The 21,148-nt window shown below is 49.4% G+C and overlaps 1 protein-coding gene and 1 non-coding gene across 10 annotated transcripts in view; both read right to left on the bottom strand.

Annotated features, from left to right (window-relative positions):
• The window catches only part of DPP3 (dipeptidyl peptidase 3), a 35,312-nt gene that overhangs the window by 5,160 nt on the left and 9,004 nt on the right, over window positions 1–21,148 (bottom strand). For all 9 annotated transcript variants that reach the window (XM_042905589.1, XM_042905588.1, XM_042905592.1 and 6 more), the window contains 14 exons: window positions 19,314–19,403; window positions 18,571–18,708; window positions 17,666–17,740; window positions 16,943–17,036; window positions 13,213–13,343; window positions 12,972–13,102; window positions 12,838–12,896; window positions 9,682–9,876; window positions 9,373–9,485; window positions 8,947–9,039; window positions 7,502–7,564; window positions 7,283–7,407; window positions 7,041–7,161; window positions 5,785–5,964 (listed from right to left, as the gene is read on the bottom strand). In XM_042905589.1, coding sequence (XP_042761523.1) covers window positions 5,785–5,964; window positions 7,041–7,161; window positions 7,283–7,407; window positions 7,502–7,564; window positions 8,947–9,039; window positions 9,373–9,485; window positions 9,682–9,876; window positions 12,838–12,896; window positions 12,972–13,102; window positions 13,213–13,343; window positions 16,943–17,036; window positions 17,666–17,740; window positions 18,571–18,708; window positions 19,314–19,403 — 1,608 coding nt within the window. The remainder of the gene's footprint in view (window positions 1–5,784; window positions 5,965–7,040; window positions 7,162–7,282; window positions 7,408–7,501; window positions 7,565–8,946; window positions 9,040–9,372; window positions 9,486–9,681; window positions 9,877–12,837; window positions 12,897–12,971; window positions 13,103–13,212; window positions 13,344–16,942; window positions 17,037–17,665; window positions 17,741–18,570; window positions 18,709–19,313; window positions 19,404–21,148) is intronic.
• LOC122201598 lies at window positions 20,727–20,833 on the bottom strand. The gene has a single exon (XR_006194278.1). It is a non-coding gene; the product is annotated as a U6 spliceosomal RNA (small nuclear RNA).

Below are 21,148 nucleotides of genomic sequence, written 5' to 3'. Positions count from 1 at the left end.
AAAGTTGTTGGACCAGGCGATGCTCCCAGAAACAGTGGCTGGCAGTCCTGACCACCTGGTATACCCGGCTGGTGTTGGCAGTTCTTCATTTTTGCCAAGCTAGTGGTATAAACCTCATGTGGTTTAAGCTGTGCTTTCCTGATTGCTCAAGAGGTTGAACGTCTTCCCATAAGTTAATGTATCATTCATTTTCCTCTCCAGTTCATGAGCTTTGCTTATTTTTGTGTTGGGTTGTCCTTTCTTCACCTTTTTTTTTTTTTTTAAGTTCTTTATTTATTTAAATACTAACCTTTTGTTAATACATATGTGGTAAATACCCTATCTTAGTTTAAGATTCATCTTCTCACATTATTTATGGTAACTTTTGATGAGTAAAAGCTATTTTTGTTTTTTAAATTTTTTAATGTTTATTTTTTTTTTGAGAGAGAGAGAGACAGAATGTGAGCAGGGAAGAGGCAGAGAGAGAGAGGGAGACACAGAATCCAAAGCAGGCTCCAAGCCCTGAGCTGTCAAAACAGAGCCCGACACGGGGTTTGAACCCACAAATTACGAGATTGACCTGAGCCAAAATTGGACACTCAACCGACTAAGCCATCCAGGTGTCCCTTTTGTTTGTATTTTTAGTTTAATCTTAAAGATTTAATTTTAATTTAAATTTATTTTATTTTTTAACTTTTAAATGTTTATTCATTTATTTTGAGAGAGAGACAGAGCGCATGCATGCAGTGGAAGGGCATAGACAGGGAGACAGAGAATCCTAAGCAGGCTCTGTGTAGACAGTGGGACTTGACCCCATGAACTGTGAGATCATGACCTGAGCTGAAATCAAAAGTCAGACTTTTAACATACTGAGCCACCCAGGAGCCCCTAGAGGTTTTATTTTTTAAAATAATCTCTACACCCAACATGGTGCTTGAATTTACAATACTGAGATCAACAGCCTCACCCTCCACTGACTTAGCCAGCCAGGTTCTCCAATAAAAGCCAATTACTTTTTAAAGTTTTTATTTATTTATTTTCAGGTGGGGAGGGGCAGAGAGAGAGGGAGAGAGAGAATCCCAAGCAGGCTCTGCACTATCTGTGTGGAGCCTGACCCACTAACTGTGAGATCACGACTTGAGCTGAAACCAAGAGTCAGACGCTTAACCAACTGAGCCACCCAGGCATCCCAAAGCTATTTTGAATGTAGTTAAAAGGACTGATCTTTTCCCTGATAGCTGGTGCTTCTTGTGCTTAGAGAAATTCTCCTTCCCTATGAGGTCATAAAGATATTCTTCTCCCAGTTTAAAATTTTGCCTTTCCTATGTAAGACTTTAATCTCGTGGTGTTGACTATGTATTGCAGAAGGTAGAAATCCAGTTTGGCTCTCCATAAGGAGAACCTGTTGTCTCAGCATGACTTATTAAATGGTCCCTCCCTTGTCCAGTGGCCTACCATGTCCCTTCTATCATATACGAGAGTCAATGCCTGGTTCTTGGTTCATTCCACTGGTCAGTTTGTCTATTCCTGCCCCAGGGCTATACTGAACTTAATAATCTTAGAATAAATTTTGGTATCTGATGGAATGAGTCCCCCAACCGGTTTTGCTTCAGGACTGCCTTGGCTCTTCATCATGATCATTTATGCTCCCATCTAAGTTTTGCAATCAGCTTGTCAAGTTCCATGAAAAACCCTCTTGGGACTTTATTCAACCCTGTGAAACTCTTTATTAATTTCAACAATTTGTAGATTTGTTTGGCTTGCCTAGTCATATAATTTGCAACACGAAGAGTTTTGTTTCTTCCTTTTGAAAGCCTAAACTTAAGACCTTCAGTAAATTGTTGATCAGAAGTGGAAATAGGGAGCATTTTTGTCTTCTTTCTAATTTTTATTTTATTTTATTTTGGTCTTCTTTCTGATTTTAAAAGGAGTGTTGTAGTGTTTCAACAGTTGACAGCTATTTTCATTTTTTGAAAAATTCTTTATCAGTTAAGAAAATTCTTTTCAACTCTTGAGTTTTTGGGTTTTTAAATTTTTTTTTCTTAAATGTTCATTCATTTTTGAGAGACAGAGAGAGATAGAGCATGAGCGGAGAAGGGGCAGAGAGAGGGAGACATGGAATCTGAAGCAGGCTCCAGGCTCTGAGCTGTCAGCACAGAGCCCGATGCGGGGCTTGAACTCACAAACTGCGAGATCATGACCTGAGCCAAAGTCGGACACTCAACCGAGCCATCCAGATGCCCCTAAACTCTTGAGTTTTTAAAGAGTTGTTTTTTTTTTTTTTATCATAATGGATATAAAAGGTCTTTAAGAGTTTTTCTAAATTTATTGAGATGATTGTGGTTTTTCTCTTTTAATCTGTTAATATGCGATTTTCATAAATGTATTTTCTAATGCTAAATAAACCTTGCATTTCTGGGATAAATCCAAGTTGGTATTTTCTAGATTTGGTATGCTAGGATCTTGTTTAGAATTTTGGTATTTACATTTTCCTTTTTGGAACTATCTTTGACTTTGGTATCCAGGTCAAACTAGCATTATAAAATGAGGTGGAGAACATTCTCTCTTTTTCCATTATCTGGAAGAGTTTATGTAAGATTGATACCACCTGTTACTTGAATATTCTGAAGGATTCACCTATAAAACTCTTAGTATTTTTTGTATGAAGACTTTAGATCACTGATTTAATTTTTTAATGGCTGAAGGACCATTCGAGTCATCTACTCATGAGTGGACTTCAGTATGTTTTATTTGTCTAAGAATTTGTCCACTTCGACAAAGTAGTGAATTTTATTGACGTAAGTTTCTGATATATTTGTACTTACGTGCCCTTTAAGTTTCTACTTTTATTTGTGTCTTCACTCTTTTTCTTGACAAACCTTGTCAAATGTTTGTCGATTTTATTATCTTTTCAAATAATCAACTTTGGACTTGTTGGTCTTCTCCATAGTTGTATTTCAGCTCCTTTGTGTCTGCTCTTATATTTGTGATTTTTCCCCTTCTATTTTCTATGCATTTCCTTCTCCTCCCTGAATTCTAAAACTTGATGGACTTATGAATTGGGTCTTTACTCAGTTCTAGGAAATTCTCAGCCATTATCTCTTCTAATATGTCTTCCCCCTCCCTCTCTCTCTCCTTTCCTCTTAAAGTTTCAGTTTACTTCCTTAGACCTTTTCACATTGTCTCCCATGACTCTCCACTTCTCTTCTAAATTTTCTTTTTTTTTCCTTTTTAAGTTTTGTGTTTGTGTGTGTGTGTGTGCAGGAGAGAGAGACAGGGGGGAAGAGAGAGAGAATCTCAAGCAGGCGCCATGCTCAGTGCAGAGCCCAAAAACGAACTGTGAGATGACCTGAGCTGAAACCAAGAGTTGGATGCTCAACTAGTTGAGCCACCAAGACGCCCCTCTTTTAAAATTTCTATCTTTGTCTCTGTGCTACCTGCTGTATATTTTTTTTTTATCTTTAGCTGAATCTAAAACTTGTTTAACCTGCCTATTTTTAGTTTCATTGGCTGGATAGTTTATTTCTGGGAGTTCCATGTGACTCTTTTCCAAGTATCTGACATCTTGTGGGTCTGATCCTTACTTCTGCCGATCTGCAGGTGGCAAAGTAGGACTCCTGCTAGGGCTCCCACCAGGTAAGCCTCTTCCTCTTAGACCCAGGGTTACAAGGTTATGAGCTCTAGTAAAGAAAACCAACGGGGACCTTTGCCCAAATGTCCAAATATGGTGGCTCCTGCTTAGTTTCAGCCTCTTGTTCACATGGGACTTGAGCCTATTGATGCCAGTCCTTCCAAGAAGACAGAAATACAGATTTATACCCAACCTCGCCAATTTTCACAATACACGGTGGGCCAAAATGGACTGCGTGTGTGACCCCGGCTGAAGCCTCTCCTTATGGAAATGCCTTGATCTTCCCTGCTTGCGGTCTCCTTGCTGTGCTCTTGGCTTTTACTAAAGGGCTAATAAAACAAAGAGCCACACCAGAAATGCTTCCATATTCTGTTTCTTCTGTAAAACTATTGCTGAGGTCACTGTCCATCCTGCTGAATGATTCCTCTTATACAGAGACTGAACTTGTTCAGTCCCTAGAACGGAACACTTTGTGCTTGTTCAATACTCAGTCACAGTTCAATATTGGCCTAGGATTTGGGAGATTTGACTCCTTCACCTAGTGACGTGTTGTTGTTGTTATTATCATTATTATTATTAACAAACTATTTTGGAATAATTCAGATATGCAGAAAAGCGGCAAAGATAAAACAAAGAGTTCTCATATGCCCCTTGCCCAGCGTCTCCTGTTGTTAACATTGTACAAAATTGGTACATTACTAACAACTAAACTCTAGACCTAATTTAGATTTCACTAGTTGTCCCATTAATGGCCTTCTATTCCAGAATCTAAGACATCATATTGCATTTTGCATCTACTGACGTTTAATTTCTAATTTTACTTTAACGGCCAAATATCTTTTATTTAAAAAAATGCCTTTCTTGGGGCACTTGGGTGGCTCAGTCGGTTGGGCGGCTGACTTCGGCTCAGGTCATGATCTCGCGGTCCGTGAGTTCGAGCCCCGCGTCGGGCTCTGTGCTGACAGCTCAGAGCCTGGAGCCTGTTTCGGATTCTGTGTCTCCCTCACTCTGACCCTCCCCCGTTCATGCTCTGTCTCTCTCTGTCTCAAAAATAAATAAACGTTAAAAAAAAAAAAAAATTAAAAAAAAATAATACATCATTGTTTTAAAAAAAAAAAAAAGAAAAAAAAATGCCTTTCTGGAAATAGGCAGGAGTATAAACACAGAGGTATTTGCTGAATTGAAAAGCTGGGCCTTCTACTGGTTGAAAAAGCTGGCAGGACCCAGCTCCAATGGAAGTCGCTGCACCATGAAGAGCGAGCCTTCAGTGGCTCTTAAACTTTGCTGAGTGTCAGACTCACCTAGCAGGCAGGTAAACATGCATATTCCTGGACCCTGCTCTCACAACTTCTGAATCAGGTCTGGGGTGGTGCCCAAGAATCTGCATTTGTAGCCTGCTCCTGGGTGATGCTGATGCTGGTGATCCATGGACCACACCTAACGTCACGCTGGCTTGGAGAACACGACATTTTATCTCAGTATGTCGTTTCATGTGATTCCTGCCAGGGGACGCAGGGAATGTATCCCATTTAACACATGAGAAAAGTGGTGCCCAGCGAGGCAGAGTATGTTGCCCCAATCACACAGCTGGTTAATACTGACACCAGAACCCCCAAAGGTCCCGGCTCTAAGCATCCCGACATGGGAGAGCAGCCAGGGCCACGCTGACCACTGTCCTTTACCTACTAAGCTCCAGGCCTCCTCCTGTCCCTCAACCCACGAAGCTCATTCCAATCCCCAAACTAGACGTTGTGCTTCCTGTTTCTTCTGCTCTCACATCTTCTCACAGCCAAGGTTCCCCCTTGCCACTCGAGTTCCAGCTTAAATACCATCTCCTCCAAGAAGTCTTCTTTGACCACCCAGGCTAAGGGGGCTCTGCATCCCTTTCCCCTCCAATCTCGCTTGCTATCACATCACCAAGTTTTACTGCCTGTACAGGTCTTTTCATGATTTGAAATGATCTCATTCACTAATTGTTCACATGTTTATTGTTTCCCTTCTCAGTAGTAAGCCTTCCCTTCGTCTCAGTGCCTGGCACGTGGTAACACTTGGTATACAGACTTGTCGAATGACTGAATAAATAAATAAAAATAAATTAATAAATAAACGGATGATCAGAAGGCTACAAGGTGGTGCTGGAGAGCAAGTCTGGAGGGCGAGAGGCCCCTGCTTACCTGAAGCCTCCTGAGGAACCGCTCCAGGGCAGGCTTGCCCACAGACCGGATCTTGTTGCGGTCAAGGCGGACCCGGGCATCTGGCCGCCCGTCAGTGCCTGTGGTGGGAGTGACAGTGACGAGTCCCTCGCCAGCCTCCAGCAAGACCCTCAGGATCACAAACCGGGCCTGCATGTGGGCCTGCCAGAGCCAAGAAGAAAGGAATCATTTGCAGCCCTGATGGAAGACATATCAAGAGCTTGGGCCTAACATACAGTATGTGCTCATTAACTGTCAATTAATTCTTACCATTGTATTCTCCCTCATTCCGTGGGCCTTTTTCTGCCTTAAATGCTTCCTCCCTTCTCTGCTCACAAGGGAAGACAGGCTTTCCTGGGAAATAGGAAGGCCATTCCCAGGCAGAACCGTGAGCCCTGTGCTCCCCTTTACCAACCCCTATGCCTTTCTCTGCTCCAAACCCCACCCTGATGATAGCAGATGTCTCCGGGGGTCCCCCGCAGTCCAGGTCACCAAGCACCTTCTCCTCCACATCTTGTTTGCATTCAACAGTGGGACCAAGTGAGCATCAGGATCCCCAGTTTACAGATGACAAAACAGAGGCCCAGAGAGGTGAACTGACTTGCTCAGGATCACACAGCTGTTACAGAGAACAAGGACTTACACCTAAGTTTCCTGACTCTAAAACGTGTGCTCTTTTGATGACATAAGATCGCCTCCTTAGAACATACTTGTATAACTTTCAAAAACGTCCCTACTGCTTACCTTATTTCCGAAACACTTCTCATAACTGACCAGTCTAGCCTAAAGCTCTGGAGGCAGACCGCTTGGATTTGAATCCTGGCTCTGCTACTTACCAACAAGTTACTTAATCTCTTTGTGCCTCCATTGCCTTATGTCTACAATGAGAGTAATAACACACCTACCTCCTGGGGTTGACACTGGGAACAAATAAGTCAATTCAGGTAAAGTGCTTAGAAACGTGTGGGGCACAGAGTAAGTCCTACACAAGTCAACTATTAGCAGTCATAGTAAAATCACCTCATCCGATTTGCCATCAGAAGGGGGCAGGGGGATTATTACTCCCATTGCACAGACAGGGACACTGAGGCTCACAACAGTGTGACTTACCCTCCCCACCCCCCCTCCCCACCCCTGACCATAGGCAGTAGAGTCTGGGATTAAACCCAGTTCATGTACCTTGTAGGTAGATATGGTTGTCCAATCCCTGCACCTAGAATCCTGACCTTGGTCCTTACCTGTCTCCAGCTAGACACCTCAGGGGTGTAGAACTCCAGAGCGAGCAGCCCGGCCCGAACCATGTTGAGCCAGTTCACATAGATCACATCTTCCGCATCAGCCCCCTCAAAGCCAAAGATCCTGGTGGAGGGACAGGGTGGTGGCAGGGCCGGTCAGAGGCTGCCTGGGTTTTGACCCACCCCTCGGCCAGCACACCTTCCGTCTACACAGCAGGCCCACCCCCCATGCCTGGTGCTCATACTCCAGCACTTGGGGGTTGAGGCAGAGGTAGAGGCCCACGCTTTCAGCCCGGCATTCTTCATAGCTAGAGGCGATGGTGCTGAACTTGCTGTCCCAGGTCTCCCCGCTCCGGTACCAGCTCTGAATCTGGGAGAGGAGGCCCAGGAAGCAGACTTAGGGGCAGCTGCTCCCCAGTCACGCCCAGCCCAGCACCCTGGGGCTCCACCGAGGCCGCCCTCACCTGCTCCCCCGTCTCTGGGTTGATCACTGTTTCCTGGTCAAAGTTAAATGCTCCTTTTTCATCCTGCAGAAGGGTCATGACAGGAGGCGATGAGGGAAAGCTGCCTCTGCCCCAGCCCAGGACTTCAGCCCGGGGATTCAAGGGCCATCCGCACGCTACTGCCTCCAAACCTGAGTCCTGTGACACTGGCTGCCCTCTCAGAACCCCCCGTCACTTGAAAACCCAGACCTAGGATCTCTGGACCCCAGATATGTATCAGTGGATGGGCCAGAAAGCTTGGCTGCTGCCCCCTGTGCTTCCCAGCCCCTTGCCACGCTGGAAGAGCCCACAGCCTGTGATTCTCTGCCTCAAATAAGCTATCCACTCCGTGTGCCAAGTGTCTTTTATGCACCAGCCGTTTATTCCTCATAACTGCCCCCCCCCCCGGAGGGAGGTCCTATCACCCTCGTCCACAGGGGAGGAAACTGAGGCTCAGAGACTCTCAGCTCCAAAGTGGAATCAGAGCACATAACCTTCGTGCACACTATCTCAACAATAACACCTATTTTCAGAGGGCCTACTGTATCAGGCAAGCCCAAGGGCTTTGCTTTTATTCCTCACAATAGCCCATGTGGTAGGAGTCAGGGTCCCTGTTTTGCAGATGGGCCAAATGAGGCTCACTAAGGAGAACTGACTTATCCAAGGACATAGCGTGGCCACATTTATCCACATTTCCCTGTGACTTCAAAGCCTGGACGGGGCCCAATGCCAGGCTGCTGTCCCCACGAGCTGCTCTCTGGATCCTCCTGACCTCCGGCCCCTCCCCACTCAGTGAGGCGCCCCAACTCACAGGGCACAGGCCCAACCCAGAACCCCGCTCCCTCCAATGTCCCGGCCCCAGCCGCCTCTGGTCATCTCATTTGTGCAGTTCCATGCTAGAAGTCCAGGATGGGCTCTTCTCAGCCTGGCAGAAAGGCTGTCTGTCTTCTCCATACTCCCTGAGTGGTTGGCAAAGGGGCTCCAGCCATTCTGGCCGGCTGGCAGGAAGGGGCTGCCCTGGGGAGAAGCGACTCCCTGTAATACCTGGAGAGGTACAGGCTCCAGGGAACAGTAAGTAGAACAAAGACAGACCAAGCTGCAGCCTCAGGACTGGGTGCATCCAGAGACTGCCCCTCGCAGCCTCCCTGTCCCTGGGGCTATCTGAGTCACAGCCCCAGGGCAGGCTTCCCTGGCCTGAGCCTCGCAAGTCTTCCTGTTCAGACCCGTTCAGACCGCAGCTGGACTGTCCTGCAGGCCCTGCACCCTTGAGGCTCCTGGGACATCTTAGGGGAGGGAGAGATAGGAACTCCCCTCATTAAGGGGCCATTTTCCCCAGCTAACCCGGAACCCCTGAGCGCAGAGACTGAAGCAGACTCATCCAGGGTGGAGTTGATCCTGGGGGAGGGGAGCTGCAGGCGCGTTCTCACCTGCACAAAGAGCTTGCCGCTGCCGTGTCCCAGCAGCTCGTGCAGTCCCACCTGCACATCAAAGGAGGGCCCCTTCCAGCGGATGTACAGGTCCTGCCAAGACAAGTAGAGACCCACGCTGTCTGCCGCCCCACCACAGCCGCAAAGCCACTAATGCCCCTGATGCCAGGCAGAGGGCCCGCCGTCTACTTTATGCCAGGCTCTGCGCAGGGCACCGCATGGCCCACCTCACCCTTGCAACAACCCAGGAGGAAGGAATTGCCTCCACTGTTTGACAGGTGAGCAAACAGGCCAAGTCACGGGGCCACCAGGCTGGGAAGTGGTTGGCCCTGCTCTTTCCTCTCCCTGCCCAGGACCCCTCTGCCTTCCCGTGTCAGCTGAGGTCAGGCCAGGCCCAACCGAGACCCTCGGGCTGCCAGTGCCCACCTTGTCATCCTCCTCCAGGAAGGTAAGCTTCTCCCGCTGTGTAGCGTAGGCCACAGCCAGCACGTTCCCCAGTGACACGTTCTTAAAGCCTTCCGTCTGCCTTAGGTCGTCATCTGGAGAAGGCGGGGAGGGAACCGGAAGAGGGGCAAAAATCAAGGCCACAGACAAGGAGTCGAGACAAGGGGACCAGGCTGCGATGGAGAACTGATTAGGGCAGCATGTGGCCAGGGCGAGTGTGTGAGGGGGAGGGGTGACCCTGGAGGCTCAGGGGGGATACCGTGATGGCTTCAGGGGCCTGAGGAAGCTCACAGTTGGGGATGTTGATGCCAGCAGGGATGCCAGAGCCAGAGAAGGTGAGAACATCCAGGGAAGTGAAGTCGGGGCTGAGGAACTTGTCCTTCTCGAAGGCCGGGGGCCAGGGCAGCTCCTTCAGCAGCTGTTCTGCACTTGCCACCAGACACTCAAACTTGGCACTCATGGCCTTGTTCACCATGGCCACAAAGCCTGCAGGGAAGGAGGGGGGCTGTGGGCTGGCAGGGCTTGGGAGGGATCCTATACCCCACTTCCAGCCATCAGGCATGTATTGAATGCCTGCTGTGTGCAATACCCTTTGCCGGCCACTGGGGAGAACAGTGACCCAGGCCTGGCCCTGCCTTCGTGGAGGTCACTGGGGTGGGTGGGCTGTAAGGAGAAGGCTTCAGTGGGTAACACCTGAGATGGATTTTAAAGCAGATCGCGGGGAGCACATAGGGGGCGGTGGGTAAAGGATCGGATTCCCAGTGGAAGGGACTGCATGAACAAAAAAGATGCTCTTCTTTTTGGAGAAACTGAGCTGCCCTGCATGGCTAGAGCATCTGACTTGCAAGGTGAGGCTGCTATGCAGGAGGGCTGGGGCTGATCCTTTTAGATTTAAAGAGGAGTTTTTAAGCTAGGAGTTCCCAGCTTAAAGCACAGTTTCTAAAGTTGTACTCCATAAAATGCTGTTTCCATAAAGGCCTTCATAAAGAAAGAGCTTCCCGGTTAAATAAGTTTGGATACCACTATATGCTCTATCACTAACTTCTTAGAGATTCCTAATGTACGTTTGCATATTAGAGGTACTGAAGAGTCCTGTAGGCAAGACCCCTTGCTGCTTAGCACTGAACCCTTCGTGGTGTAATTCGTGTTAACCCTGCATGACCTATACCTTGGAAAGGACTGGCCTAGACTACTGCCTGGTCAGGCTCTTGCAAAGAATGGATTAACTTGGCCAAGGGTTAGACTGGACGAAGCCTCCCTGTCCGGAGCCACTCTGTCAGGTGGAATTGACCCAGGCCAGGAAGCTGGGATGATTAAAATAACAAAGAGGGGCACCTGGGTGGCTCAGTCAGTGAGGCTTCTGACTTCAGCTTGGGTCATGATCTCACGGGTTCGTGGGTTCAAGCCCCGCATCGGGGTCTGTGCTGACAGCTCAGAGCCTGGAGCCTGCTTCGGATTCTGTGTCTCCTTCTCTCTCTGCTCCTCCCCAATCATGCTCTGTTTCTCTCTGTCTCTCAAAAATAAATAAAAGCTAAAAAAAATTTTTAAAAATATAATAAAATAGCAAAGAAGAAAAAGCAATCTCAGGGACTGGTTAAATAAATTAGGGGGCGGCTATATGATGGCACACCATGTAACTGTTAGATGTGTAGACACAATATTGAATGTCATGGGAAATTATAATATTATGCAGCTACTGAATAGAACATGGGGGGAGCCTGGCTGGCTCAGTTGGTAGAGCATGTGACTTTTGATCTTTGGGTCGTGAGTTCAAGATCCACGTTGGGTGTGGAGCCTACTTAAAAAAATAAATAAGTAAAAGTGAAAAGAATATTGGGGCGCCTGAATGGCTCAGTCAGTTGAGCATCCGACTTTGGCTCAGGTCATGACATCACGGTTCGTGAGTCTGAGCCCCGAGTCAGGCTCTGTGCTGACAGCTTGGAGCCTGGAGCCTGCTTCGGATTCTGTGTCTCTCTCTCTCTCTCTCTCTCTCTGCCCCTCCCCTGCTTGCACTCTGTCTTTCTCTCTCTCAAAAAGAAATAAACATTAAAAAAATTTTTTTAATAATAAAAAATAAAAATAAAAAAGATAAAAAGAACATGGTAGGTCGATACATACTGATTTGAAAAGATATCCAAAACATTCAGTAAAAAAAAGCAAGTGGCAGAACAATATATACAGCATGACCTCATTTACCTGGACGAATTAAAAGTTGCATGTGTGTGTGTGTGTGTGTGTGTGTGTGTGTGTGCGCGCGCGTGTGTGTGCGTGCTTAAACAAAGCTCTGGAAAGACCTTTAGTGAACTGTGAACAGTGGTGACCTCCGGAGAGGAGTGTCACAGGGGAGAAATTTCACATTGTATCCTACATACTTAGGTATTGTTCCAATTACTTACAACAAACACGGATTTTTAAATCCCCCCCCCCACACATTTTGAAACATTTACAGCTCTATATAAAAATGAAAATCACAATGTACATTCCCAATTTTAACCTTGAGGTGGGTGCAATCACAGATGATTTTTTTTCCTCTACTTTCAAAATCTGTGACCACGAACATGGACTAGTTTTCTAATAATCACAATGAACTGGGGTAAAAAGGGGAGCCTCTGAGATCAAGGCTGCTTAAGAGATTCTGGGGTCTTGACCCTGAGAGAAGCCTGGAGAATCAGGACCCAGGCACAGAAGCTGCAGGTGCACACACCTGTCCTCCCCTCTGGTACCTGCATCACCTGCCCCCTCGGCCTGCATCTATGAGCACAGATCTAAGCTGCCCCCAGGGGCTGTTGCGGCTTTCCTCTCTCCTCCCACGCTAATCTCTCTGGCTTCTAGCAGCTGGATGCTTCAGACTCTATCTCCAGGGGCTGGGGAGGATAAGGCTTGGCACAGAAGTCTAAATCCTCAGGCTGGATGGCTGGGGATATGGGCATAGACATGGAGGCTAAGGCAGCTTCCCACCTGCCCTGGGATGACAGCAGCCAAGTCAAGTTCACAATCATGATGTTAATTATGCTCCCACTCACCCAGCACCTTTCATGTGCCTGGCATTGCGTTGACAGCCTACATAGAATACCTCACTTCCCACGACACCCGAAAGGGAGTGAGGGATGCTCATCTCTGGGTTTACACAGCTGGGGAGGTCACACAGCCGGTGAGTGGCAAAGCTGGGCTCTGGACCAGACAGCAAAGGCAGAACAGCAAAGTGGCTCAGAGCCGAGGTTCCAGGCTTAGCCACTCACCAACCTCTGTAACCACCTCTGTACAGTGAGGATAGCAATTCTCATGGGACGATGATGTCCAAAGGAGCTAATACAGTTAAGGGCTACGTGGTAAATCATCAACACTGGTTCTGATTATTGTTGTTATTACTGCCAAGGGGGGAGGGGAGAACTCTCAGGGGACATGGGATAAGGGTTTGTAAGCTGACCCCCTTCTCCCAGAAGTTACCTTCAAACTCTCCACGGGAACCAAAGGGGTCTCGGTAGCTCTCGATGAACCCGATGTAACTGGGGGAGAAAAGGGCAGAGATAGAAAAGGGGCAGGCAGGAGGGGGGCAGCCGGGGTGAAGGCTCGTGCCTCACCTCTCTACGATGGGGCCTTTGTCCTGTATCCAGAAGCGGGAGCCCCTCTTGTGGGCCTCAATGGAGCCCTGGGTGAAACTCTCTATGTACTGAGCCAGCATCTGTTCCTGCCGGCTGTTGGCTGCATATGCCTGGGGGGGCGCAAGGGTCGGTCAGTCTCAGGCCACCCACTTGTCCTGACTTGTCTCTGATGCCCAGAGGGATCTGGAGCTTGCACGCCTCAGCCCCCAGCCAGCCCTACCTTGGCTTTCTCCAGGTGCTCCACCACCTTCTGGAGGATAGGTGCATAGTCCCCCCGCGTCACCTGAAAATGGTTCCCACGGAATTCGTAGCTCTTCAGCCTGGACGTCATTTCGGAATGCAGAGCAGACTCTGAGGGAAGAAGGATTGCTAGTGTAAAACACCCCAGGCTTCGCACCGTGACACTCTTTTATTCTAAGATCTTCAACAACTCCCCGCTGCCTACGGAAACTAGTATAAACTTTCATTTTCAAATATACATATATTACCTAATATGAAATGTTCTTTTTCTCTTTTTAGAGAGAGAGAGAGTGCATGAGCGTGGGAGAGGAGCAGAAGGTGGGGGAAGAGAGACAGAGAGAGAGAGAGAGAGAGAGAGAGAGAGAGAGAATATGAATCCTAAGCAGACTTCATACTCAGCGAGGAGCCCGACACAGGACTTGATCCCACAACCCTACGATCATGACCTGAGCCGAAATCCAGAATCAAACACTCAACCAACTGAGCCACCCAGGCACCCCATAATATGAAATGTTCTTGGGGCGCCTGGGTGGCTCAGTCAGTTGAGCGTCCAACTTCAGCTCAGGTCATGATCTCATGGTCTCTGAGTTCAAGCCCCGCATCGGGCTCTGTGCTGACAGCTCAGAACCTGGAGCCTGCTTCGGATTCTGTGTCTCCCTCTCTCTCTGCCCCTCCCCTGCTCACGCTCTGTCTCTCCCTCTCAAAAATAAATAAACATTAAAAAAATTTTTTTGAAATGTTCTAAGTATTGCACACATGTTAAGTCATTTAAGCCTCACGTCAACTCTAGGGGGAGTGATCTCCATTTTACAGATGGGGAAACAAAGGCACCAAGAGGTAAAGTAAGTTTCCGAAGGTCACACGGGCAGCAAATGGCAGAGCAGGATTCAAACCTAGGGTGGCAAACTGTATTTAAAAAGACAGCTATCCCCTAAATGTAATCACAGCGGGTCTTACAAGGAGACAAGAGGGTGAACAGGAAGTAGGAGACGTGATGAGAGAAGGAGGTTGGAGAGAGGGGAGGAAGGGGACGTGAGCCAACGAGAGCAGGCAGCCTCTAGAAGGTGAAGCTGAAAGAGTATTTCCCCTGGAGGCTCCAGTTCCTTCTGGAACTTGTTTTTGACTTTGGACCTCCAAACAGTGGCCAAATAAATGTGTGTTGTTTTATGCCACCGAATTTGTGATTTGTTGTGTTTTGCTTGTTGTTCCTGAGCAGTACGATGTACTTCTAGATTATGTTTAAGAAAAAAAGATAACCATGGTGTTTCCCATGACCCAATGTGACATTTCCCATGTCCCAAATGTGACATCCCCCATTAGGATGCGGGGGCTCTTTTCCCTCCTCTTGACGCTGGGCAGACTTGCGACTATAGCAAAAGTGATGCTGAGACCAGGTCATAGATGGTGACGCAGCTCCTGCCCGGCTCTCTGGGAACGCTAGCCACCATGAATGACGCAAAGAAACCACGTGGGGTGCTTTGGCCCCTGCTGAGGTCCCGGCCGGCAGCTAGCATCTTCCACCAGATGTGTGAGTGACAGCCTGCGGGTGATTCCAAACCCCTGGCTATTGATGACCCCCCAGCCTCTTGAGTTTTCGCAGCTGAGGCCTCGGACATCGTCACCAGGGACCAGCTGTTCCTACCGTGCCGCAGCCAAATTACCGACCCAGAGACTCTGTGAGCATGAAAAGGTGGGTTTCCATCACTAAATTTGGGGGGCATCTGTACAGAGCAATAGATAACACAACAGGTACACCCAGGCAGCCTGGCTCTGAGCGGTGTTCTCAGGCACCGTCCTGTACGCAGTAGAGTATACGTAAGTACAGGTCCAGCTTCTCCTCCCCCGAACCCAATATCCCTCTCCTTAGTCAAATCAAACTACTCGCCAATCCTTAAACTCCCCTTCCACCGTGCTCTGGGGCTCACGCTGTTCCCTCCACCAGCAGCGTGGGTCTCCAGGCATCTTCACCTCTTCACACAACCAATATCTGAGTCTCTGCCACGTGCTGGCCAGTGGGGAGACGCTGGTGAACGAAACCTACAATTCCTCCCCTTGAGGAGCCTGTAGTCAACAGCAACTGCAAGAAACCTGGGGAATTACTGGGTGTTGCTGGTGGGAAAAGAGAAGGAAAGTCATCGAAAGGCAGGGAAAGGTCCTGGAGGTGATGCTCAAGCGCAGTCTTAAGGATGAGTAGGTATTCATCACATGAGCGAAGGGAGGGAAGCATTTGAGGTGGGAAAGGGATCCGATTGTGCCAAGTCCTGGACAGCGTACATGAGAACAAGGGGTTTTCAGAGGACTGGAAGCTGCTGAGTGTGGCTGGGGCACAGAGTCTAAGTGGGAGGCTTGCAGGAATATGAGGCTGGGGGCTGGGAGGAGGCAAGTGAGTGGAAAAGGGAGGGCCGGGTTGCAAAGGCCCTCACAGGGGCCTGGATATTTCTGTCCATACTGAATACATTTCCTTCTCACCTGGGAACAGACCCCAACTTTCCTCTGAGAATCCTCCACCAGGACCACCTCCGGTTCAGGTGAGTGGGAGGGGCTGACCTCATCACCTGGCTCTGAGGTAGGCTTGGGATCAGGGTCTAGACAATGAGATACCCGTCCCTGACCACAGGGATTGGTTCACAGATAAATATGGTATGCAGGATAGGGAAACTGGAGCCACTCCCAGACCTTATGAAGAAACTTCTGGGAGAAGAGGGCTCTCTTTCTGCTGGACTGGCCAGGCTGGTCCGCTATCAGGCCCCGTGTGGGAGGAACATGCCATGGATGAAGTCAGAGAGCTGAGCCAAGACACGGAGAGAGAAATTTCTCAGGATACTGTCTGAGCAGCTGGATCCAGCTGTGCTTGAAGCCATCCTACTCCAGGCTTCTTAATTACCCAAGCCTGTTAAGTACTTGGGTTCTGGTTCAGGCAAATTTGAAATAGATTCTTCATTTGCAAAGAGTTCTGAATGACAGGGGTGCCTGGGTGGCTCAGTTGGTTAAGTGTCCGACTCGTGGTTTCAGCTCAGGTCATGATCTCTTGGTTTGTGAGTTCAAACCAAGTCCCCACGTAGGACTCTGCACTGACAGTGTGGAACGTGCTTGGGATTCTCTCTCTCTCTCTCTCTCTCAAAATAAACAAACATTAAAAAAAAAAAAAGAGTTTTGAATGATACAGCCCTTAGGGTTGGATTTGGGCTTTACCCTGAGGGTACCTGATAGTTAGGAAGCAGACTTTAGTACGTTAGCCATCTCAAACTTTCTAGATTCCCCCCCAGCCTCCAAGACATATATGGTCTTCACTGATGTATAGTCTGGATTTCTCTTCTAGGCTGTCAAGGGGCATATGGCCCAGCCTCTCTTCCCATTATTTACGTGGGTTGTTATTTTTTGTGATGGGGATCACGCCCAACACGGCTCCCGTTAGAGGCTTGCAGCAGTAACATCTGCCAAGTGGAACGGAACCCCTTTCCCTGTCGTCATGTTTCCCCCCATTTCTTTACTGTCACAGCCAGCACTGGGGCAAGCATTCCCTCACAGGTACCCCTGTACACAGAGCACGGCACCCGGTGAGTCTGCAGTCAACATGCGCCGTGACTATTATGACCGTTCTTCCCTGCAGCTCCCACGTAACCCACCAGCCCCTGTCCTCAGTCCAGCCCCCTCTGCCCTGGTCCAGGAGCACTGAGGCAGGAGTAGAAGGGGTGTGTGAAGCAGCTCACCCGTGCCAAGCACAGAAGCCAGCCGCACCTCATAGCGGGGCTTCCCATCCTGGTCGACATCCTTGAAGAGCCGCGTGTTGTAGGCACTGAGGTTCTGGAAAAGACCAGGGCATGGGTCTGGGGAAGGGTAAAGTCCAGAGGGGGCTGCAAGGTGGGAGTAGGGAAAGGGTCACACCAGGGAGAGAAGATACAGAAGCAAAGCCGGCCGGGGCCGCTGGGGGAAGCTGCCCAAGGCAGCTGGACGGGGGTGGGGGGAGCAGGTGGGCAGGCGGGCCAGGCTCTCCAGTTCTGCTCTACACGCTGAGCACTAACGTTTACTAAGTGCTGACCCGACTGTGCCCAGCACTGCATGCCCTCAGCTAACCCAGGGCTCTGCGAGGCAGCAGACGTGAAACTGGTCACACAGCTTCTGGGAGGTTCATGTTGGCTTCATGTGGAAGCCAGGGCCCAACGGGAAGCGGCTCTGATGCTCTGTGTCGTCCTGCCCTGAGGCTGTCATTAAGGCCTTCAGTCTGGGGCGGGCGGGGGCAGCTCTGTCACAGCCACGCGTGGGAATGTCGTCTTCACTGGGGCCAGGCCGACTCTTGGACAAGGATTCCCAAGTCTTGTCCGCCTCAAACACCCAAGATGCCAGTGTCTCTGGGCCCAAGCTGAGACCCAGAGTGGGTGCTGGCGATGAGGGGGTCCCGTCAAACCACTGTCCTGAGTCCCCAGTCCTCAAACCTGTGAGTCCAGAAAGTCTTGGGCCAGTTTGGCATCTTCCATGGTGCAATCCCCGGAGAAATAGGTGGTGATTCCCTGTCGAGGAAGGGGATGGACGGGAAGGAGGAATTGCTGAGGTGGGGAGACTCCCTTCCCGGCACACTTCCCCCCACAGCCCCAGGTTTCCTGTACCTCCTCCCAGCAGCCTCCACCCCGCCCCCTCCATCTCTTTCCTGGGGGAAAAACTGTAACACAAATAACAAAGAGAGGTCCGTCTCTAGCTTTCCTGCAGCTCCGCTCTAGTCTTTCACAGGCTGGCCCCTCGCACAGGCTTGTCGCATCCCTCACACCACGCAGCTGCTGCGTGGCCTCCAGGGGCGGGAAGCCTAGGCTCCCTCCTGTCCCTTCTTCCCTTCCTCAGCTCCCTCTCACTCTTGGCTCCTCTCCTTCCCTTCTGCACACACCACCCCAGACTTCAGAACTGGAAGGGCTTTCAGAAAGCTCTCCATCCAGGGGCGCCTGGGTGGCTCAGTTGGTTAAGCAGCCGACTTCGGGTCAGGTCATGATCTCACAGCTTGTGAGTTCGATCCCTGTGTCGGGCTCTGTGCTGACAGCTCAGAGCCTGGAGCCTGCTTCAGATTCTGTGTCTCCCTCTCTCTCCATACCTCCCCTGCTCATGCTCTGTCTCTCTCTCAAAAATACACAATAAGCATTTAAAAAAATTTTTTTAAGTATTAAAAAAAGGAAAGAAAGCATTCCATCCAGCTTGCTTCCTAGTTTACAAATGACCAAACTGAAGCCCACAGTCGTGTGAGCAGCTCGGCCTTAAGACTGTGAGGCAAAGCCCACTGCCTATCAGGTACCCTTCCCTCCATGCCAGGTAGCTTCAAAGCATTCCTCTCTCCTGTATGGTTGGGGGGCCTCACCTCCTTCCCCAGCCCGAGGTGTCGAAGCCGCGGCTCCAGAGAGAACATGAGCTCCCCGCAGGTCTGCCAGAGGCTCCTGACTTCTGCCGGGTTCTGCTGAGCAGCCTTACTTCCCAGGATCACATGTTCCAGCTTCTCCTGCAGGAGAGGAGAGGCCATTGGCTCGGCCACACCACCCAAGGCTGTCTTCTGGACCCTCCACACCCACCCCGCAGCCCTTCTCCCACAGCCTAAGACCTTCCGGCTCAAAGTGCGGTCGATGGACCAGCAGTGTTGGTGTTGCTGGAGAAATGTGGATGCTCAGGCCCCGCTGCAGACCTGTTCAGCCAGAAGCTGCGTTTCGACAAGACGGCCACGCGATTTATGTATGCAGTTAGAGCTCAGAGCCCTGGTGTAAGAACTGCATCTGCCGGATGTGCTTGGTCTCCACAGTGCCAGTGAGGGACGCCCGTGCCCAGGCCTCTCCACCATCCCCAGCGATGACCAGGCCCGAATTTTACAAGCACTTCACAGTTCACAGAACATTTCCACATCCTTCCCCCGTGTGACGCTCAGGTCAGCACGGTCAGGAAGAAACACTGCTTTCCCCTTATATGTGAGGAGGCTACAATGCCCAGCAAGGCTGGCTGGCTTACCCAGAGTCATGCAGCATGGCAGGGACATGGTCAAGGCTCCGCTTAGGCTCCCCCTACCATCCCACTGGCCCCCAATTCCTCACCTTCCCCAGCCTTCCCTCAACTCACCTTGGGCAGGTTGGGAACAAACTTGGTGTCGCCAAAGGACTTGTAGTTGCCCATGTTGGAGTAGATACCTGCAGCATAGACCAGGAACGCCTAGGGGAAGGTGGGTATCAGAGACCTGGAAACACAGCCTCCCCCACCCCAGGGAGGTTCCCTCCTGAGATGTCAACACCCCGAGGAACAAGTATAGGTGAGGCTGGGAAATCTGGGGGCAGGATCCAGATCCCAGCAGGACCCAGTCTGGCCGCAAAATACTTTCACAGACCAATTTTCACACACCCATTGTCCAGCCAAACCAGTCTTTTCGGCAGCCCCCAAACACATCCACCTTTGTTCCCACTCTGCCCAGCACCTTCTCAGCTACCTGCAGCCATCTCACCTGACCTCAAAAGCCCAGTTTAAACACTGGCTCCTTCCAGGAAGCCTGGGTGGCTCAGTCAGTTGAGCGTCTGACTTCAGCTCAGGTCATGATCTCATGATTCGTGGGTTTGAGCCCCACATCAGGCTCTGTGCTGACAGCTCAGAGCCTGGAGCCTGCTTCAGATTCTGTGTCTACCTCTCTCTCTGTCCTTTCCCACTAACGCTCTGTCTGTCTCTCTCTAATATAAACGAAAAAATTAATAAAAAAACAAACAAACAAAAAAAAAAAAAACGTTGAAAAAAAAAATTTTAAAAAAGGGGCGCCTGGGTGGCGCAGTCGGTTAAGCGTCCGACTTCAGCCAGGTCACGATCTCGCGGTCCGTGAGTTCGAGCCCCGCGTCAGGCTCTGGGCTGATGGCTCGGAGCCTGGAGCCTGTTTCCGATTTTGTGTCTCCCTCTCTCTCTGCCCCTCCCCCGTTCATGCTCTGTCTCTCTCTGTCCCAAAAATAAAAAAAAAAAAAAAAAAAAAAAAAAAAAAAAAAACGTTGAAAAAACAAACAAACAAACAAAAACACACTGCCTCCCTCTGCAGAAAGCCTGTCCTCTGCCTCCAACCTGCCAGAAAGCGGTCATTGGAAACATCGAATGTTACAGCTGGAGAGGCCTTGATCATCTGCCCTATGGCTTTCACAGGCCCAAAACTTAGGTCTCCCTTCCTCTGGCAACAAGACCTCAGTCTTCCTCTTGAGAAGGGAGGAACTCTCCCTTCCCTAACTCTGGGGGTAGGCATAGGCTCAGGCTAGAGTGTAAAAGCCCTACCCGGCCAATTTTCAAGTGGTAAAGAGCCTCTGTTTTTATACTAGGGATCAAGTCTGGAGTCCCTGGAGCTCCACTACTGGAGGAAAGAAAGCAAAGCTGAGAGATGAAGACTGCATCACAATGGCATCACTGGGCCCCTGAATGTAGCCATGCCTGAAGCCTGCCCTAGCCCCGGACTTTTCAGTTGCGTGAACCAATAACTCTCTTTTTTTTTTTATTATTTATTTACTTAATTTTAAAAAATTGGAATGCGTCATGAATTTGTGTGTCATCCTTGTGCAGGGGCCATGCTAATCTTCTCTGCATCGTCCCAATTTTAGTATACGTGCTGCTGCAGTGAATACACTATCTCTTTTTTAAAATATCTTATTTTTTAGAGCATTTTAGGTTCACGGCAAAACTGAGCAGAAAGTATACAGATTCCCTATGTACCCTCTGCCCCCACACATGAACAGCCTTCCCTGTTATCAACGTCTTCCACTAGAGTGGTATATTTGTTACAACTGGTGAACCTACATGGACACATCATCACGCAAAGACCAGTCTACATTAGGATTCACTCTTGGCCTTGTGCACTCTATGGGTTTAGACAAATATTTGACATATATCTACCATTATGTAGATTACTCTGTACTATAGAATAGTTTCAGTGCCCTAAA

Source organism: Panthera leo, chromosome D1 (assembly GCF_018350215.1).
Source record: "Panthera leo isolate Ple1 chromosome D1, P.leo_Ple1_pat1.1, whole genome shotgun sequence".
Lineage (NCBI taxonomy): Eukaryota > Metazoa > Chordata > Mammalia > Carnivora > Felidae > Panthera > Panthera leo.
Note: the sequence above shows the minus strand (reverse complement) of the source record. Positions and strands in the feature narration are given on the sequence as shown.